We start from the raw sequence: 20,929 nt of genomic DNA, 5'->3' as shown, positions 1-20,929 counted from the left end.
ACACATCAGATCCAAAGGTGAGTGTAGAAGGGAAGAATATGAAGGGTAATGTTCCTTCATCCTGGACCCTGGAGCTGTGTGACTCACCTGTAAGAGCAGAGCCAGGTGTGCATGAGTGCTGCTGTGATAGCGATGAGTCTAAAGCCTGGTTCACACACTGCTCGCATTACATGAGAATATTCAGGAACGTATCCGCTTCCATGACTAGTTCCCTCTAAAGGTATGACTGTGGTAAAGTGAAATTGATGCTTTTAGTAGTAAAAACTACTACAGTAGTACTTTGCTACTGCATTTCATACTGTGTGTGTGAGTGCAGCCGAGTCCCTTTATCAGAGGTGAATGTGACGAGTGTCACGCTTCAGGGTTTCTGTTGCTCTGTGTTCACTTCATATCTGAACACTTTAAATGAACGAGAAGGAATAAAGTCATTCCCACATTTCCCAGCATGCCGAGTTGTTTAATTATTTTAATGTCTGCATCATTTTACAGCTCTGTCTGTTTTCTTTATAGTTTAATGAAATACTGAAGTCACTGTATCATTGCAGTAACGACTCAGCTGCCACTGACTCCTGTAATCCTGTGCAGCGGTGTAATCTATTACCTGTGAAGGTAATCTTGGATTGGTGAGCAGCTGTTTTCTGTAATGTGTTTCTGTTGTCTTTAGATCTACGTGAGGACATTTGGGGAACATGTCGGGTTTAGAATCTTTATGGATGCCGTCCTGCTGTCTCTCACCAGAAAGGTAATCCGTGTTTACGTTTACTCAGCCGTCGCTCAGACGACCAGAAACACACTTTGATTTTAATGTCTGTATATGTTGATGCATCAGGGATGAAACGTTCAGACACAACTGGTGCAGTGCATGCTGGTTATCATCGTCATCATCAGTGCAGATATGCGATCAGACGGTGGCAACAGTAATGATTATCATGAAACATTTTCAGGTGCGGCTCCCTGATGTGGAGTTCTTTGTTAATCTCGGTGACTGGCCGTTGGAGAAGAGGAAGCCTCCCGAGAAGCTTCATCCCATCTTCTCCTGGTGTGGCTCCAATAACACCAGAGATATCGTCATGCCGACCTATGACCTGACCGAGTCCGTCCTGGAGACCATGGGGAGGTAAAGCTCTGTGTGGATTCAGCTAAAGTATTGCTACGTTACCACGGAAACTGGCAGTAAATTAAATTCAGTTTTATTTACACAGCACAAAATCACAGCAACAGTCGCCTCAAGACGCTTTATATTGTAAGGTCGACCCTACAATAACACATACAGACAAAAACACAATCGTATGATTCCCTATCTGCAAGCACTTTTGGCGACAGTGGGAAGGAAAAACTCCCTTTTAACAGGAAGAAACCTCCAGCAGAACCAGGCTCAGGGAGGGGCGGGGCCATCTGCTGTGATTGGTTGGTGTGAGAGAAGGAAGACAGGATAAAGACATGCTGTGGAAGAGAGACAGAGGTTAATAACAGATATGATTCAGTGCAGAGAGGTCTGCTAACACATAGTGAGAGAAGAAGAAACCCCCAGTGCATCATGGGAATCCCCGGCAGCCTACGTCTATTGCAGCATAACTAAGGGAGGATTCAGGGTCACCTGGTTCCTGCTCCTCTTCATGTACGCGTGCTCTGCCATCACCGAGGCCGTCAGTAAGCAGACTGCAGTATGAACCTGCATTTCCTCCTCTCACCTTGCTGCTGTTTGAGTTGATATTTAATGCAGGTGTGATGATGAGAGCTGTTTAATGTTGGACCCTCACCTGTGAGGTTAGTGATCTCACAAACTGCAGAGGATGTAACATTCAGCACGTCCTCTGCCGTACAGGGTGAGCCTGGACATGATGTCGGTTCAGGCCAACACGGGGCCGCCGTGGCCCGAGAAGAACGCCACCGCCTTCTGGAGGGGGCGGGACAGCCGACAGGAGCGCCTGGAGCTGGTCAAGCTTTCGAGGGCTCACCCGCACATCATAGACGCCGCCTTTACTAATTTCTTCTTCTTCAAACACGACGAGAGCCTCTACGGGCCGCTCGTCAAACATGTTTCGTTTTTTGACTTTTTCAAGGTGAGATGAATTATATTCCATAAAAACGCTTTTATTACGTCAGATATTCTTATGCTAATGTGTGTGTTTTCATTGTGTCCATGCATCACCAGTACAAGTACCAAATCAACATTGATGGCACTGTGGCAGCTTATCGGCTGCCGTACCTGCTGGCGGGGGACAGCGTGGTCCTGAAGCAGGATTCTGGGTACTACGAACATTTCTACAAGCAGCTTCGAGCGTGGGAGCACTACATCCCTGTCAGGGCAGACCTGAGAGACCTGCTGGAGAAGATCCAGTGGGCGCGTGACCACGACGAAGAGGTGACGAGAACACGTGACTGGATCCTCGCTGGTTTCACTAATGACGAGTGAAGGTGGTGTCATTTTGTTTTCTTCTTTCAGGCAAAGAAAATTGCTCTCGCAGGTCAGCAGTTTGCCCGCAGTCACCTCATGGGGGACACCATCTTCTGTTATTACTACATACTGATCAAGGTAATGTGATTACAGTTTCAGAGTTACTGCACGACTGAAAAAGTATACAATGTTACTACTCACGCAGTCTTACTGTGCTCGCGCTGCGTCGCACTGACACAATGCTGATCATTCTTCATTCGGACCGATGTAAATGTGTCGCACTTCCCTCACATGTCATATTTATGCGTGCGAACTAGGACTACGCCAAACTCCAGGTCACCGAGCCGAAGATCCGGAAGGACATGGAAGTCGTGGAGCAGCCTGCTGATGACCTGTTCCCATGTTCCTGCCACAGGACAAACGTGAGAAACACCCAAATGCTTTGTTTGCTCTGCAGCTTGTCTGCAGATCCTAATGATCTTATTTTACTTTTTGCACGTTAAGAAGAAGAAACAACGTTAAATCTGGGATAGTTTTATTATTCTACAGTCTGTGGCGCCATCTGGTGTACGTGAGGCGTCACTGCAACCACCAAGAAGCCACGTTAGAGTGAACGTTTGGACCAACGTGCTGTTCTAACAGGAGTGTTTTCATGTTTGTTTTTCAGGTGAAGGATGAACTGTGACTGAGCTCCTCCCACTTCATAACTGACAGCCTTTTCTTTTAAAGTGCCAATCAATTGTATGACTATGGTTTGAATATCTGATTCTTATTTTTCAATAAATGCTTTTAATGTGTTCAGAGCGTGTTTTTCTCTCTGATGTCAGATTATTTACTCAGTGAGGTTTAGTGTCAGCCCTGAGGTTGAGCAGCTGACCGCTGTGCCTGTTGGAAAATCAGCCGTGGCCACGCCTTCAGTTTACCTGACGGATAAAACAGAACGGAAAACATTTAAAATAAAAATCGTATCCTTGTGAAAAAGTAAACAAACGGAAGTGTCATAAAGTTAATGCTGCTGTTTATAACTGACCATTACCCTGTTGCATGGTTTAGATTTGAACCACAAAGCATTGAGTCGCTGTTGGTGAGGAGTCACTGCCCTGTACAAAGTGATATTTTTGCTGAGATATTTATCCTGATATATAAAATCAAACGTATAAAATCAAAGATGCTCAGACATGGATAAAACTGAAAGTATGAAACATGATAGAGAGTATAGGGTGATGTTTCAATTGATCAGATGTCAGTAATATCCAACAATGTGCCAGTGTGCAGGATGACTGGGAAGGAAGGGAAGTGTTACAGAGACTGACCATTATGAAGTATGATGCTGCGTTTCCAGTACGTCCACTGGATAAAGATATATTAAAAAGCGAACAATCTGAAACAAATAATTTTAATGAAACATAAACATTTCAAACCATTTATTTATTTTTTAATAAAAAGTACTTTAGATACAGGTTTGGTGACGCTGTAGTGACCACTCCTCCCCGCTAGGTGTCACTAATACGTATTGAAGTCCTCGGTGTTCCAGAGAAGAAGCTGCTTGTGATGGAGACGTTTCTGGAGGTAAATATGAAAAATAAAAAGCAAACATGTCAGAAACCAGAGTCAGGTTAGAATGAAACTGAACTCGAACCAGGAGCGGAGCCCGGAGCACCGAGAGGACGGGTGCACGAGAGGCTAGCGCGCGCCACGTCCTGTGGGCTCGGTGTGCTTCACAAACACCTGCGCAGGTTACAAAGCCTGTAGGCAGTGAGCGCAGCAGGAAGTGTAAGCCTCGGGGAATTCAAAGGTTTCGAGTCTGATTTTGAATAAGAGCGTGGCTGGAACTGATCTCAGACCAGCAGGCAGCTGGTTCCAAAGATCAGGACCACAGTAAGTGAAGCACCTCCAGCCCCGAGCTCTGGCTCTGGAGCAGCTGATGACCTGACAGGTGTGACTGGGTTAGAGACACGGACCAAACCACAGAGAGCTGTATGAACTATCAGAAGGATCGTAAAGGTCGCAGGGAGCCAGTGTGGAAGTGGTGTGGAGTAATGTGGTCACGTGTGTGTGAGGATGAATGAGCTGATGATCTGGAGAGTGTTACAGTAATCTGCTGGATGTGATGGACCAGTGAGTCAGAGTCAGCTTGAGATAAGACTTCTGATTTTTCAAGTATCACCATGAATCACCTTCACTGGCTCAAGAGTTGGGAGGTCGCCTTGTAATCGGAAGGTTGCCGGTTCGAGCCCCGTCTTGGACAGTCTCGGTCGTTGTGTCCTTGGGCGAGACACTTCACCCGTTGCCTACTGGTGGTGGTCAGAGGGCCCGGTGGCGCCAGTGTCCGGCAGCCTCGCCTCTGTCAGTGCGCCCCAGGGTGGCTGTGGCTACAATAGAATAGAATTCAACTTTATTGTCATTGCACATGCACAGGTACAGGGCAACGAAATGCAGTTTGCATCCATCCAGAAGTGCTTTAGTGATATAGATATATTACAATATATATTAGCAATAGTATAGATATGTAAGTATACTACAGAAATGGGTCTATTATGGTATGTTATAATGTACACGGTATGAAGTATGTTGTGAATATTCTATAACTATAAGTATGTACAGGCTGTAGTGAGTACAAGCTATGTACAGGCTATGAACAGGATATAAATATGAAAAACTATACAGAATATGAAATAAATAACTTTACAGAAATCTGAGATATACAGCTATACAGAAATGGGAACTATGCAAGTTGTAAACAGTTGTAGGATTAAAGATTATCGAATGTACAGAATGATTATTTACGCAGAGCTATACAGTAGTGCAGTTAAGATAAGTGAGGGTGTAGATAGTTTCTACAGAGGCTATATAAAGTGCTGGTGGTTGTGAGTGGTGGTTCAGTCCATGTTATTATTGTGTGTTTGAGGGTACAGTTGTCCATTGTGGGTGTGTGTATGTTCAGTCCATGAGTTTAACGTGGGTCAGATGTCAGGAGGCAGAGTTCAGGAGTCTGACAGCTGTGGGGAAGAAGCTGTTCCGGTACCTGGTGGTCTTAGTCCGGAGGCTCCTGTGGCGCCTCCCAGAGGGCAGGAGGGTGAAGAGTCCATGTGATGGGTGACTGGGGTCTTTGATGATTTTCCCAGCCCTTTTCAGACACCGCTTCCTGTAGATGTCTTTTATGGCAGGAAGTGGTGCTCCGGCAATGCGCTGGGCAGTTTTCACGACCCTCTGCAACGCCTTCCGGTCCGAGGCAGAGCAGTTCCCGTACCAGACTGTTATACAGTTGGTCAGGATGCTCTCGATGGTGCAGCGATAGAAGTTCACCAGGATGTCTGAGGACAGGTGGTTCTTCCTCAGAGTCATCAAGAAGAAGAGGCGCTGGTGAGCCTTCTTGACCAGCTTGGAGCAGTTGGTCGTCCAGGTGAGATCCTCGGAGATGTGGACTCCCAGGAACTTGAAGCTGCTCACACGCTCCACAGCCGTCCCCTTAATGTGGATGTCCCCTTCCAATGTAGCTGCCATCACCAGTGTGTGAATGTGTGGATGACTGGATATGTAAAGCGCTTTGGGGTCCTTTGGGACGAGTAAAGCGCTATATAAATACAGGCCATTTACCATTCACTGCTCTGTAAAGGTCGGGAGAGAGAATGGTTGGCTGTGAGGTGCTGAATCGGTGCTCGCTGGCTTTCAGGAGGCGGTGAAGGTGCCGTTTGGGGCCAAATCTTTAGATGCTGCCCTGTGCGTCCCTGCCGCCATGTCGGACGCTCACACCGCCGTGATCCTCACGCACGGAGCCGGGGGAGACATGAACTTCAGTCAGCTGGTTTCTCTGGCTCACCAGCTGGCATCACACGGTTTCCTGTGCCTGCGCTTTACATGCAAAGGTTTGAACCTGGCTCACAGGCTGAAGGCGTACACTGCTGTGTGGGTACGTGTTAAAGTCAAAACTGCACTCACTGCTTTACGTGCAATATTACACGTTTTTTGTAGAGCACCAGTATGATGTAACGTGTGCTGTTTAACGTGTTTCCACCTGTAGGACTACCTGAAGTCACTGCAGAGGTTCACAGTAAAACGCGTCTTTTTTGGAGGTAAGAAGCCTTAAGATGTTCAAAACAAAAGAGGAAGAGCTCAGAGCAGAAACGCTGTCGGGTCATTTTGTCTCACGTACTTCAGTTTGCAAAGTGTTGTTGTACCTTAACAGTTTACTTTGGGGGGAAGTATGTTAATGTGGTAAAACAGACCCCACATTGATGTCCGGGGCTTAAAGACCGCACTCTGTCCATGAGCGCCTGCCTTTAACTGATGACATCACCAGATACCACATCTTCACCTCTGAACCTCCATCTATGTTTCAAGTGAAGACGAGGACATGCAGCAGTGTAGAAATAACTGAGTGGGAGTCCTTGAACACTGTGACGTTTCCACAGGCAGGTCGATGGGGTGTCGTGCGGCTGCAGCTTTAGCTAGGCGACTGAGCGAGGAATCCGAGGCCGCGGTGGAGGGTGTGATCTGCTTGTCTTTCCCCCTGCACCCCCCAGGACAGACGCATGCACACCGCCAACGGAGCGAAGATCTAAGGGTGCTGCCGGCGCACACGCGTGTGCTGTTTGTGTCGGGCACTGAGGACGACATGTGTGACAGGGTGAGGAATGAGATTCATACCTAATGCATGTTTCCTTATTAAACTATTAGAAGACTGTCCTGTGTGCTCATTGTTGCTGTTCTGTTTGCATGTAGTTCTGATGCATCTGTGTAACGGGACATTGCTCTTGGGACGTGCTGCAGTGCTCACTCTGCTCTGTGTCCTCGCTCAGGTTCACTTTGACACGACGGTGAAAGAAATGAAAGCTCAGGTTGAGATTTTGTGGCTACGAGGAGGCAGCCATGGACTGAAGGTGAAAGGCCGTTCTGAGGTGTCCGTGATGGAGGAAGTGAACCTAAAAGTCATCTCTTGGATCAGGAATCAGGCGGCACAGGCCCCTTAATGTCCTCTCGTTAAATCTGTTGCTTTTGTTCCAATAAACGATGGCAGTATTTCACAGTGGGCGTCTGTGTGAACACATGGGGAGCTTTTATTCTGCACAGTACGTGAAACCCGAATCTTAATGTGCAACATGGTGATGAATCAGTCTGTGCAGACATTACTCTTCCTCACACTTCCTCTCCGTATTCATCTGAAGTCATAACTCATTACAGTTTAAAGGTGTTTTTCTGCTGCACAGACTACCTTTAGCAGCACTAAAAACTATGCAACAAACAGTTCAGGAGTTGTACACGAGAAGACGTTTGTTTGGGATTGAGGAGCCTTAATGTGTTACATAAGAACAGTCCTGGTTTATGGGTCAGGAGGAGCCCCTCAGAGGCCGCCTGCAGCACAAAGGAGAACACCGAGGTGATGATGATGCTGTCGGTTTGTGAGAGGAGCTGAAAGAAACTCTTTCACATGGAGGTTTTCACATCGACCCCTCGCTGAAGTTCCTCTATGAGTGTAAAGTGGAAGACGACCCTCGGTTTGAAGTTGAGTGCTTGCTTCCTGCCTGTACTGTCACAATAAAGTGCTGTTCTCCTGACAGCACCTTGTGGCACAGCGGTGGTTTGTGCTGTGTTTCAGTATAAAGGTCACTTTTTCAGGGGCTTCAGTTTTGACCCTCACCGTGTTTGTTTGGATGAAATAATTATTCTGTTATTGTGTGCAAACAGGAATAACGTATATGTTTACAAATGCTGTGTTAATAATCCATTGCTCTATTAAAACACGTTTATTGTCATTATCCTCGTTGTGTTTTCATAATTTTAATATTTATTGGCCTTTATTGTTTCTACGCTTTTGTTCTGATCAGTTCGGAGGAATCATTTGTGTTGTAAGTACTTTAGCAGAGCACACTCGGCGACTGCGGTGCCTTTAACACAGACGATGACGTTTACGCGTGCTCGTACGCCATTGGCTGTGGGACTTCCGGGTCGTATTTTGTTTTTCAGGCAGACTCGAGCATGGCCGTGGAGCTCTGGAACAGAGTCAACGTCCCTTTTCCCAGCGCCGTGTCCGCTGTCCGCGTGCCCTTCACCGCACAGACAGGTACGAGCCGCAGCGCGCGGTCACTGACGTGCTGTGTGCGAAATAACACGCCGCATGCGACCCACGTGGGAGAGCCAGGACTCGGCGCCGCGTGGCTGTGAGGTGACGATGATGATGGTGTTTGTGTTTGTGCAGCTGCAGACGTTGAAACGCTGCTGACGGAGCGCGAAAATGTGCTGAAGCTGCTCCGCAGTGAGATGCTTCAGACGGAGGTCAGGCTGCTGTACGAGCTGCTGTACGTCCTGAACAACAGCTACCGGGGCAACAAGACGTTCAAGGCACTGAAGCAGGTGAGCGCTGTCTCCAGGGCAACCGTGGGTGTGTTCATTAAGAGCTCAGGGCAACTCGGAGCGCGCCCACCTGAGCTCCGAGTCACGTACAGGTGATATCGTCGTGTTGGTGTTGTTCCCAGATCAACATACTAAATGTTGTTCCAGGATCAACATTGCAAGTGACCAATCAGAATGTTGTGACGTCATACTTTTGCGACTTCGGGAAAAACCGCCGTAAAACAAAAAACTGTACTTAAGCTGCGAGAAACCGCCTCTGTCCGCCGATCAACGGACCCTGACCCTGACCATAACCCTTTAATAAACGCTGAGCAGAACTGATATTGTCCTTGCAACATTGGAATTTCATAAATGCACGAATGGCTTGGCGCGCAAAAGAATAACGTCACAACAATGTGATTGGTCACTTGCAATGTTGATCCTGGAACGACATTTTCATGATGATGTGGGAACAACACCAACACGACGACAACATGTTCCTCCTCCATGCAGCCAGGCAGCCTGTCGTTCACAGTAGGGATGGATGACGCCACGTCTGTATGTCCTATACTGATGTCATAGATTTGGATACCGATATGACTCCGGTATAGTCTGCTTTTAGTCATAAATGTCATATTAAGATTTAAAAAAAGCAAAAAAACGACTAAAGTTCTTCTATTATACTTGTAAGCAGCCAAAATACTGCTCAGCTCAGCTGATCTTTTTATTTAAAGCTTTGAAACAAACGTCATCACCGGTATCCAAGAACGTTACAAATTCCAACTTTAGATCTAAGTATTTAAAGTAACATTCAAAACGCAGTTTTATGCAAAGTTCTGAAAAACACATGAATCCCAATATCATCACAAAATAATGTTTGTATTCAACAACTTGATTGATTGATTGATTATGCCTTTAATGAAACGTTGGTTTGGCAGCACGTAGCGAGGCTCACAATGCTCCTTTAAGCACCAAAAACTGACATTTCCCACAACAGAAATGCAGTTCAGCTTTATTTATACAGCGCCAGTCGCCTCAGGGCGCTTTATATCGTAAGGTAGACCCTACAGTAATACATACAGAGAAACCCCCCTATGAGCAAGTAAATGGCCTGTATTTGTACAGCACTTTACTAGTCCCTATGGATCCCAAAGCACTTTACACATTCTGCCGGACACTGGCGCCACCGGGCCCTCTGACCACCACCAGTAGGCAACGGGTGAAGTGTCTTGCCCAAGGACACAACAACCGAGACTGTCAGAGCCGGGGCTCGAACCGGCAACCTTCCGATTACAAGGCGAACTCCCAACTCTTGAGCCACGATCGCCCATAGTGGGAAGGAGAAACTCCCTTTTAACAGGAAGAAACCTCCGGAAGAACCAGGCTCAGGGAGGGGCGGGGCCATCTGCTGTGATTGGTTGGGGTGAGAGAAGGAAGACAGGATAAAGAGACAGATTAATAACACGTGTTGTGCTCATCGAGTACAACAAATTCAGCAGTTTTCTCTGTTATCAGCTTTGCTTTGTTGCTTTCTGGACGGAGTTTCTCGCGACTCTGAATGTTTTCCAAAAGCGTTTGTTGATACTTTTCTGCTTCGTGTTGGAGGCCTGGATGAACTCTGTACTAGGGATGGGTATCGTTTAGGTTTTATCCGATACCAGTACCAAACCGGTACTTTTGAAACGGTGCCGGTGCTTAAACGGTGCTCAAACCGGTGCTTAAAGAATGGAGAACACAAAATTGGTCCAAAAACCTCTCATGTTCAGCTGTTTTTTTGTAAAAAGATAACAATGTTAGCCTTTTCTGCAGCTATAGGGCATATATGGCATCACTCTTGGCTGGAAGCAGTGCTTAAACAATGGAAAAAACACAAACTTTGTCCTAAACCTCTCATGTTTAGCTGTTTTCCACTTTTTCTTTGGTCATTTTAGCCTTTTTGGCCAGGGTGAAGGGAGTATCTGCCATCAAACAAGAAGACAGCCGCATGTAGCTATGATGATGTTTGCTAGTTCACCTTACATGCATTAATGTAATAACGTGGTTAGCCTACTCAACGTAAATTACACACGAACAACATTAAGCTACTCACGCAGAGAAGAACGGCTGCTGCTGCATCATCATCCTCATCATTTCTGCTACACTGGCAGGGCTAGGGGCCAGGACTCTCCTCTTCGGGTTTTTGGGGGATGTTGCATAACAGGCACCACACCCGCAGTAGATGTGCTCGGTGTGAGGTCTCGCAGCAAGCTATCAAATACGGCGCATTTCTCGGCTTTTAAAAAAACGCTATGTGTCGCCAGCTGTTTCATCGGATTTGAGGTGTTGCCTCCTTTGACAGCATCACAGTATCAGCTTAAAGCACTTGTTGCTGCTGAGTTTGCATCTTTTGCTGTGAAGTACAGCCAGACTTTTGACCGCTTGGCCTTGGGCATTTTTAATCTGTAGCTCTGCTCTAACAGAACGTACGTACCTGGCCCTGCCTACTATCCTGGGAAACGTAAAATGATTGGCTAGAAGTGTATCACAGCTCAGGAAAAAAAAGCACCGAAATAAAGCACCGAAATGTGCGCTGCTTTTCGGTCTGGTTACTACCGTTTATGTCAGAACCGGTGCCATGATGGCACCGGACACCGGTACCCATCCCTACTCTGTACTGAGTCACTGGATAAACTCTGTGTGCTCCTGTATTTGGTATTTCTGTGAGTGTTTAATCATGTTTGTGGTGTTAAAGTTCCCAACGCTGCTACCACATCTTCCTATTTTCTTCTTTCAGTCTGAAGTAACTCCACGCCGCCGACAGGTCTCGCACACAACGACCGCTCTATCGCATGACACATACTGCTCCGACGTGCTAAGGTCACGACCTCGGTTATGCCGTGTCGCAAGCTTCATGAGGCACTTTTGTAATATTTAAAGGATCGGGCTACACTTTTTATTTCTCCTGATATCTGATCAAGTCATTTAGGTCAGGATCAGGCCGGTGCTGTATATGGGATCGATGCATCCCCAGTTCACCCCGATCCAGGTTCAGCCTCAGACTGTTGTTACATGTAACATCACAGACACGGAAATCATGATTAACAGGATGAAAGGCTGCGTGTTTGTGACTCTGGGGACAATAAAACAGCTGTAATCAGACTGACAGCCTGACAGCTCCCTGAATGTCTCCAGAGTCACAGCATCAGAAAGACCTCCAGCATAAGTTATCAGTGAGCCTCCACAGACTGCTGTTTGTCCTTCACTGATCGATGTCCTCAGACGAGTTTTAATACAAAGATAACCTGAGTGAAAATAAACTGCAGTTTTTAATGCTGATTGTATTTATCAAGGGAGACGAGGTATCTGTGCCCAGCAGCACTGCAGTCCACACCTTGTGGTGTGTTGATGGTGAGTGTTTCACGTCTCTGTGGAGGAACTTTGTCCCACTCTGAATAGTTGGAGGCTTTTCCAGTATGAGCGCCTGTCTATGGTCACCTCGGTCTGATTAAGTCCACACTTTGACTCGGACGCTCCAGAACCTTCATTTTGTCTTCAGAGCCAATCAGAGGTGGAGCTGCTGCTGCTGCATGACTGCCGGGCCCACATTCTCCTAGAGAGCAGCTCAGACCATCACGCTCCCACCGCCGTGTCCGACTGCTGCTGTGATGTTCTCTTTATGTTTAATGCAGATGTAACGGGACTCAAACCTCCCAACATTCAGCTTTTGTCTCCTCAGGCCACGGGATGTTCTCCCAGAAGTCTCGGAGATCATCCAGATGTTTTCACTAGGCCGGTGTTCTGGCCTTAGTCAACTAGCAGACTAACCTACATGTTCCTTCCTTCAAAGGTGGAGCAGTGTGTGAACCGGCTGAAGAACATGAAGCTCGATGCTGCTCTTCAGGAACTGTCAGATCTGTGTCCGAACAGGATCCAGAGGTAAGTCTGCGGCTCGCTGTGAAGTGTGTGACGTGCAGAGCAGGTCTTCATCGTGAACCTTCACTGCTGTGACCAGGTCGGATTCATGAACCAGTCCACTCAGCTTTTATCTACTGAGTGCACAATGAAAATGTGTGTTATTCCCACAGTAGACCGGGGGTGGGCAACTGCATGAATGAAGTCCTCTCAGCATGCAGACGGACGTCTTTATAGAAGATAGGACGGAGATTCAAACTGTGAAATTCTGTGTGGATGTCAGTTTCTGCCACAGTCTGCAGTGGTGTGTGTCTGTGTGTTTTAGGCAGCTGAGCATCAAGGACGGCCAGTGTGTCGTTCCCAGTCAGCCCACGCTGGAGTGGATCTGTCTCAAAGTGCTGGGGGCCGCTCGGCTGACGAGCTGCACGCTGCGTCGCTGCAGCAGAGCTTTCACGTATCCTTCTGTGAGGCCGTTCTGTTCTCAGACTCGGCATCGATCTCCGCGTGAACGACGTGCGGATGTCTTCATCTGAACCAAGTCTGACTCTCGTGCCCTCTGCAGGTTTCCCCTTAACAGCTGCTTGTTTCAGACTCGCAAAGCAGCAGATGAAGTGGGAGGAGTTTGTCATCCTGAACGTGGTGATAACCAGCATGCTCAGCCGTCTGTGGTCAGGACGTTTTCTGCAGCATACGTGCATTTAGAGAGAGAGCGCACTAAGTCTGCAGAAAGTGTTAACACGTTGTATTTCGTGCGTTCTCAGGGTGATTTTCCGTGGCGTGCTGCTCGCCCTGTCCGGCCTCTACCGGCAGCTCCTGGAGCTTCTCAGAGACGTAGCCCGAGTCCAGCCCATGCCCTTCCTCACAGACTTCTCCCTGCCAGCTGATCTGGCTCAGTTCCTCGGTCCCTCTGATGCTTTGTTATTGACCAAGCCTGCGGCGCACAGCAGAGCGCGGCAGGAAAAGAAGCAGGCGGCGAAGAAACTTCCAGCTGAAGCCAAGAAGACCTGCGCGCAGAAAAGAAAGCTCAAAGAAGACCTCGGCGTTGCAGTTATAAGAGGTAGTCTGCATTCATGCGCTGTTTTTCCCAACGCAAACGTGACCTCAGTGAGACGTGAACCTCCCCACATCCCCACTCACATCCCTGATATTTCTCCAGGCGTCGGCCTCGCAGCAGACAGGAAGTCTTTTTTCAAGCTGTGCAGGACTTTCACAGAGGTATGTGAGCAAGCACGTGACTCGTCTCTACTTTTACTGTTTCTAATGTTCACGTATTTACTTCTTCTTCTTGCGACTCGAGGGCAAGTCGACGCCCAAACAAACGAGCAGAGCTGACAGGAGACACGAGTTCCAGAAGCAGGTGAGAGATGCTGCTTCTTTCTCACACCTGGAGATCCGTGTGGACGAGATGATTCGCTGGTGCAAATCCCAGAGGATGGGAAAGGAAAAACGCCTTTTAACCTTCCTGCAGTTAAAGTGCCGGCAGATGAAATGCCTGGAGGCAGCGGGCTACAAGTAAGAGCGACACTTTCTCAGGAAGTCTTCCTTTAGCGTTCTGCAGAGGTGCTCATGTTCTCTCTTCTCGTGCTTCAGCATCCAGAGGAAGCTGCAAACCTTCAAAAAGGAAGCTTGCTGGGCTTCATCTCCAGAAGGATCAGCGCCAAAGACCTTACGTTCGCTCGCCTCGAGGAGACGTGTCCACGGGAGAATTCGTTTTCATACTCTCAGGAGGCTTATGATGAGAGGCGGCGTAAAAAGGAAAGAGCAGGCAGGACGACAGACACGAGCTCGACTTAGCGGGGACGACCTGAGAAGCGGGACCGCTCGAGAGGCGACGTGTCGGAGCACGGTCACTCACGATGACATCGATGACATTTTTGCCTCTGCAGGTCTGTGAAGCCCGAAAGCGCCGATTTAAGGTCACAGACAGACGAACAGTCTGAGCAGGTTTGGAAGCAGAAGCTGTGCTCGCCATGTTTAATGTGTCTCTCATTAAAAGCTATAAAGCACGGAAACAACTGAACCCCCCCAGACTAAAAGATTCTGTTTTAATTTGGGTACGCATGGAACACACACTCACCAGCCACTTCATTAGGTACGCCTGTTCCAGCTGCTCGCATACACACGTGTAACCGCTGGTTCGCATCAAGATATGCAGTAAAGCATCTGTGGATGCACAGCACGTCAACGGTTAAAGATCACAGCGAGCGTCGCTGCTGAGGTCCAGCCGAGCTGGTTTCCTGAACTTGCCTGAAGGATGTTGGCTGCAGTCTCAAAGCAGAGCCATGATGAATGAACCCAACCCAGTATTAGACACCTGATACAGTGAATGTGTGAAATCAAATGTAAGAGAAAATAAATTAACTGATGGAGCTGAAATATGACTGTGTGAGTAGAATGCTTATTTAATGAGCATGCAGACTGAAGCCTGTGCTTATGGTTTCAAGCATGCATGCAGTGGCAGCATGTTTACGTGCTTCTTCTGTCTGTCTGAAGGAAATTTAAATCCGTTTGTGCAGCTGTGCCAGTTTTTAATAATGTTCGAAGTCACGCACTACAGATCTGAGCAAGGCTTTTACAGTAGTTGGTGTATTTGGCTCCCCCTGGTGGGCTCGAGGATCAGCGCACAGACAAATTCCAGGCTCGATTCATCTTTGGGAATACGGAATAATTCTTTCATCCTACGGCCCGCGGCCGAAGCAGCGTGAGACGGCTCAGGTGTCAGCAGGAATGAGTCTGTGCTGAAGGCGTCTCAGAGCCTGCAGTGGCTTCTGTTAGCAGACAGACGGGCACCGGTCCTGCTCTGACACCAGCAGCCGGCACACAAGCTAAAAGGTTTGTTTTGTTACAGCCACTATGTTTCATCATCACCTGCCAAAGAAGATGGAGTCGTCCCATCTGCACCAACGCTGCGGCTTTTATCTCCGTCAGAGCTTCACTGGGCTGAGTTACAGTCTCACATCAAACTGCCAGATCTATTTGAACACAATACTTAACTTTCTGGGTTTGTCAGGGTCCACTCTTTTATTTTTCACAGCCTGGAGGTGAGGAAGAGGTGCAGGAGGAAAATCGTAAAGGTCTGCATCATGTATGAGAGCAGAAACTGAGCTGAGGCAGAAGGTTAGTCTTGATTCCACTTGTCTCATTTATCATTTAAATAAAAAGTAATACTTCTGTAACATTAGGGAACTTTCTCCTGTTCACCAAAATCACCACACAGGCCTGCTGTTCTTCTTAAATGTAATATCGATAACCTTGGACTAATGCTAAATGTTAATAAATAATAAAATAAACAACCTACGTCAGTTAGGTCTCTCAGTATTTTGTAGCATTTCTTTGCACTTTTGCCTTTTTACTGCGCAGTCCCGGATCACGAGCGCTCCTCTACAGCTGACGGTCTTCAGTTCTCCCTGCAGACGTGTCTTTGTGCCGGCCAGTAACTCTTCTGGAGGTCGGTCTACATCAGGAGTGACACATGTTCGAGGTCTTTGTCAAAGCCACGACCCAGACACAGTTTTGCTGCAGAGTGTTTTCTCCATGATTCTCCTTGACGAGATTCCCAGTTCCAGATGCACAGGACTCCCACTGCCGAGTTTCACTGTGGGGTTTTCTTTGGACTCCTTCCTTCTTCGTCAAGACATAAGCACCGTCTCTAGTTTCATCTCATCTGACCTGAGCTTGTGCTTTAAGTCTACTTGATCTTTCTCCAGGCTTCTTTCTGTTTCTCGAGTCTAAACTGGTTTCTTTAGTTTTTGGCGTGACGGCTCAAAGCCCCACTGAGTCTAAACTGGGAGATGACCCTCGGTTTAGACTTGATTTTGCAGCTTTGAGCGATTCTGTGATTGAGTGCAAAGCTCAAAAGTCTGGAGTGAAGTTTTTCACCTACATGTTAGCTGGTTACAGCTACACTCAGTATGCATGTGAAGGCTTAACATCAAAATAAACAGCAGAGGCAGCACAAACCTCCAGTCTGCGTCTGTAAACACGTGAATACCCCATTAAGATCAAACAGACTGTGCATGTGTAGCTTTCATGTTTTACAAAGTGTTGCTGTGATAAGATGAATTTATATTTCCAGGTCTTCATTCACCTTAACTTAGACACAGCCCCTCCATTGTCCAGTGTTGGCGGACTGTTACCTGAAATAGATCCACTTTTACCATTTTCAGCATCATTATCAGGCGCGTGCAGCGCGGCGTCTGCGGCGCGTGCACCTCGGGTCAGTGTAGCGAGACCACGCGGTCGTCTTCTGTCAGCTGGGACGTGTTTAATAGCATAATTGTAAAGAGCTGGTTCTACACAGCTGAGTCGGCGCTGCAGATAAATATATATTTTTGCAGGTGGTTCTCCAGGGCGGGTATAAAGGTCTGTATTCCCAGTTTACTGTTCTTCAATTTATTTTCCTCATACCTTAATAGCAAAAGAGGAATTGTCCCCATAAATGTTTAAAGGCTCTGCTTTTTTATAGCACGGAGCTGTGGGATTGTCAACATTTGTACTCTGAGGTGTGTTAAATTAATCACATCATTACCTCCACAGGAGGGAAAAAGCTGATGGAGTAATGGTGCCGTGCACTCCTCAGCCAGGCCTGCAGTGGAACAACGAAGGCAGAAAATCACCCAGACTGGGGAAAAAGAGAAACCATGCAAAGTCTAAATTTTAACGATGTGAGCTCTGAATATAAACAATAATATAATTTGTATATACAGTGGGGCAAAAAAGTATTTAGTCAGCCACCGATTGTGCAAGTTCCCCCACCTAAAATGATGACAGAGGTCAGTAATTTGCACCAGAGGTACACTTCAACTGTGAGAGACAGAATGTGAAAAAAAAAATCCATGAATCCACATGGTAGGATTTGTAAAGAATTTATTGGTAAATCAGGGTGGAAAATAAGTATTTGGTCAATAACAAAAATACAACTCAATACTTTGTAACATAACCTTTGTTGGCAATAACAGAGGTCAAACGTTTACTATAGGTCTTTACCAGGTTTGCACACACAGTAGCTGGTATTTTGGCCCATTCCTCCATGCAGATCTTCTCGAGAGCAGTGATGTTTTGGGGCTGTCGCCGAGCAACACGGACTTTCAACTCCCGCCACAGATTTTCTATGGGGTTGAGGTCTGGAGACTGGCTAGGCCACTCCAGGACTTTCAAATGCTTCTTACGGAGCCACTCCTTTGTTGCCCGGGCGGTGTGTTTTGGATCATTGTCATGTTGGAAGACCCAGCCTGGTTTCATCTTCAAAGTTCTCACTGATGGAAGGAGGTTTTGGCTCAAAATCTCACGATACATGGCCCCATTCATTCTGTCCTTAACACGGATCAGTCGTCCTGTCCCCTTGGCAGAAAAACAGCCCCATAGCATGATGTTTCCACCCCCATGCTTCACAGTAGGTATGGTGTTCTTGGGATGCAACTCAGTATTCTTCTTCCTCCAAACACGACGAGTTGAGTTTATACCAAAAAGTTCTACTTTGGTTTCATCTGACCACATGACATTCTCCCAATCCTCTGCTGTATCATCCATGTGCTCTCTGGCAAACTTCAGACGGGCCTGGACATGCACTGGCTTCAGCAGCGGAACACGTCTGGCACTGCGGGATTTGATTCCCTGCCGTTGTAGTGTGTTACTGATGGTGACCTTTGTTACTTTGGTCCCAGCTCTCTGCAGGTCATTCACCAGGTCCCCCCGTGTGGTTCTGGGATCTTTGCTCACCGTTCTCATGATCATTTTGACCCCACGGGATGAGATCTTGCGTGGAGCCCCAGATGGAGGGAGATTATCAGTGGTCTTGTATGTCTTCCATTTTCTGATGATTGCTCCCACAGTTGATTTTTTCACACCAAGCTGCTTGCCTATTGTAGATTCACTCTTCCCAGTCTGGTGCAGGTCTACAATACTTTTCCTGGTGTCCTTCGAAAGCTCTTTGGTCTTGGCCATGGCGGAGTTTGGAGTCTGACTGTTTGAGGCTGTGGACAGGTGTCTTTTATACAGATGATGAGTTCAAACAGGTGCCATTCATACAGGTAACGAGTGGGGGACAGAAAAGCTTCTTACAGAAGACGTTACAGGTCTGTGAGAGCCAGAGATTTTCCTTGTTTGAGGTGACCAAATACTTATTTTCCACCCTAATTTACCAATAAATTCTTTACAAATCCTACCATGTGGATTCATGGATTTTTTTTCACATTCTGTCTCTCACAGTTGAAGTGTACCTCTGGTGCAAATTACTGACCTCTGTCATCATTTTAAGTGGGGGAACTTGCACAATCGGTGGCTGACTAAATACTTTTTTACCCCACTGTATCTCATCTTTGCCTTTATTTTAGAAAACTGTCTCATGTATCAGTTTTCTCGGATGAATAGAGAATAAAGAGAAGGATTAAAAAGTGTGAGCACAGACGGTGGTTTACAAACCTCAGTGAGAACCGGCCCAGAGAGCTCACTGACATTTTATTGCCACCTCCGTAAACGTGGTCTGCAAAAGTCCCCGTCGTGCAGTTTCCATCCACTCATTCATTTTCTATACACACTTTTGCAAGAGGCACAGTGCCCATTACACTGCAATAAGAGCTGCACTGCCTCTGCTTTGGCTCGTTCGACTAGACGAGCTTAAGGTCGGCTGCAACATCCGCTTTAACAGGACTGAGTCTCAGCATCACACCTGGATTTTATCTTCACAGCATCAGCCATGCATCTTTAAAAAAATCATCATCTCTGTTCTAACAATATGTAGGAAGACATGGCGGTGCTGCTCCTGTGTCTCAGAATAAAACATTTCTTCTACGACAGGACAGGAGAACTCACATTTTGAGTTTCTGTAAAAGGCAAAACATGTCTGGGACGCTCTCTTTATTCTTACTTTGGCTAGTATTTAGCCAGAGGTCAGGGTTCACTGACAGCAGGTGGTTTTATTGTCATGGAACTGCTGATCTGGCATGTCTGAGCTACAACACTTGTTCTTAATATTATGTCTCAGTGGGCGTTTCTGTGAATCACAGACTGGAGGACCAACAGTGAAGGGGATGAGCCGACTGGACTCTGTGAGGAACCTCAGGTCCTTCCGTTTGTGCTGGAGAACTTCTGTCCGTCTGTAGCAGCATCAGCAAACTAGTCCACCAAGCTGGAACCTCATTGGTCAGAATCTGGAGGTGTTTGAGTCAGTGAGGGGCCGCAGTTCACTAAACACACCGTCCTCCATCATGGACAATCACAACTAGTGATGTGCGGATCGATACTGAAATATCGATTCCTCCGATACCAGTCATTTATGTTCTAGAATTGATTCTCACATTAAAATATCGATATTTTAGTCATTTAGGGTAAATTTGTAGTTTATCATTAACAGGAACACAGTGGAAAGAAACTATATCATTTGGATTGTCAACATTGGAAGGAACTACTTCCTCTTCTGCCTTTCATAGTCATGTGCAAAATACGGCTGTATAACTGTGTCCAGCCCCTGGCGTGCGCACTCGCAACAATGGCTGAGTGTAATTGGAGTTACGTGCAGACGTATTTTACCTCCACAAACAGCCGAGATGTGGTTTGCAATACATGTGGCAAGACAGTGAGGTGCTGTGGCAAGACCACTAACCTCGTGAGATACCTCACAGGAAATCAGATCACAGAATAGGACAAGCGTATGTTGAGGCAAACTGAAGAGGAGAGGGACAGGTGCTGCTAGGGCGAGACAGACGTCTCTCCTTTAGTCCTTTAGTGCTGCAGGCAGGCAGCGTGTTCAAATAGCCACAACTTCAGGTTTTTTATTTCTATATGATGAATTCTGCATTATTAAGTGATAAGAGCAAGTAATATGATGTCCTGTAATCATGATGATGCTATAATGTGAGATACAATAAAAGATACAATAAATAAAGTAAGTTTTTGCACAAAGTATCAGTATCGTCGATACCACCCTGAATTTTACTTGGTATCGGATCGGAAAGGAAATCAGTGGTATCGCACATCACTAATCACAACTGCTCCGGTCCGGTCAGCAGAGCTCCTCCTCCCTGAGAATTATCCAATCACGCTGCGAGAAAGAGCGGTTCAGGAAGTCCTTCCCACCGTCCTCGGAAACCTCTCCTCTTTGTAACAGGTGAACACACCTGTCAGGACACAAGACTCCACACAAGTCTGTTTCTCATATTTAAAGTGTTAAAGCTATAGAGCTATTTATTTGAGTTTTGCTCTAATATTCACAAGAATTTGCTTTTCCACAATCCGTCTTATTTTTATTTATTTTTTCATGTTAAAAATGATTTTCACATTGGTTTATGTAACATTTCGCACTACCTCACATCC

The 20,929-nt window shown here is 46.7% G+C and overlaps 1 protein-coding gene across 1 annotated transcript in view; it reads left to right on the top strand.

Moving 5' to 3' along the window:
• LOC113008286 (syntaxin binding protein 5L) overlaps positions 1 to 14,639 on the top strand; it is a 149,091-nt gene extending 134,452 nt beyond the window's left edge. The window contains exons 34-50 of the mRNA XM_026145592.2: positions 665 to 742; positions 945 to 1,117; positions 1,826 to 2,063; positions 2,156 to 2,365; positions 2,447 to 2,536; positions 2,716 to 2,820; positions 6,072 to 6,308; positions 6,420 to 6,471; positions 6,811 to 7,025; positions 7,198 to 7,350; positions 12,555 to 12,643; positions 12,945 to 13,073; positions 13,210 to 13,287; positions 13,381 to 13,676; positions 13,776 to 13,834; positions 13,917 to 14,131; positions 14,210 to 14,639. Of these exons, the coding sequence (XP_026001377.2) occupies positions 665 to 742; positions 945 to 1,117; positions 1,826 to 2,063; positions 2,156 to 2,365; positions 2,447 to 2,536; positions 2,716 to 2,820; positions 6,072 to 6,308; positions 6,420 to 6,471; positions 6,811 to 7,025; positions 7,198 to 7,350; positions 12,555 to 12,643; positions 12,945 to 13,073; positions 13,210 to 13,287; positions 13,381 to 13,676; positions 13,776 to 13,834; positions 13,917 to 14,131; positions 14,210 to 14,513 (2,721 nt within the window). The 3' untranslated portion in view covers positions 14,514 to 14,639. The remainder of the gene's footprint in view (positions 1 to 664; positions 743 to 944; positions 1,118 to 1,825; positions 2,064 to 2,155; positions 2,366 to 2,446; positions 2,537 to 2,715; positions 2,821 to 6,071; positions 6,309 to 6,419; positions 6,472 to 6,810; positions 7,026 to 7,197; positions 7,351 to 12,554; positions 12,644 to 12,944; positions 13,074 to 13,209; positions 13,288 to 13,380; positions 13,677 to 13,775; positions 13,835 to 13,916; positions 14,132 to 14,209) is intronic.
• Positions 14,640 to 20,929: the final 6,290 nt, after the last annotated feature.

Source organism: Astatotilapia calliptera, chromosome 16 (genome assembly GCF_964374335.1).
Source record: "Astatotilapia calliptera chromosome 16, fAstCal68.1, whole genome shotgun sequence".
Lineage (NCBI taxonomy): Eukaryota > Metazoa > Chordata > Actinopteri > Cichliformes > Cichlidae > Astatotilapia > Astatotilapia calliptera.
This window is presented reverse-complemented; position numbering and strand designations above follow the sequence as displayed.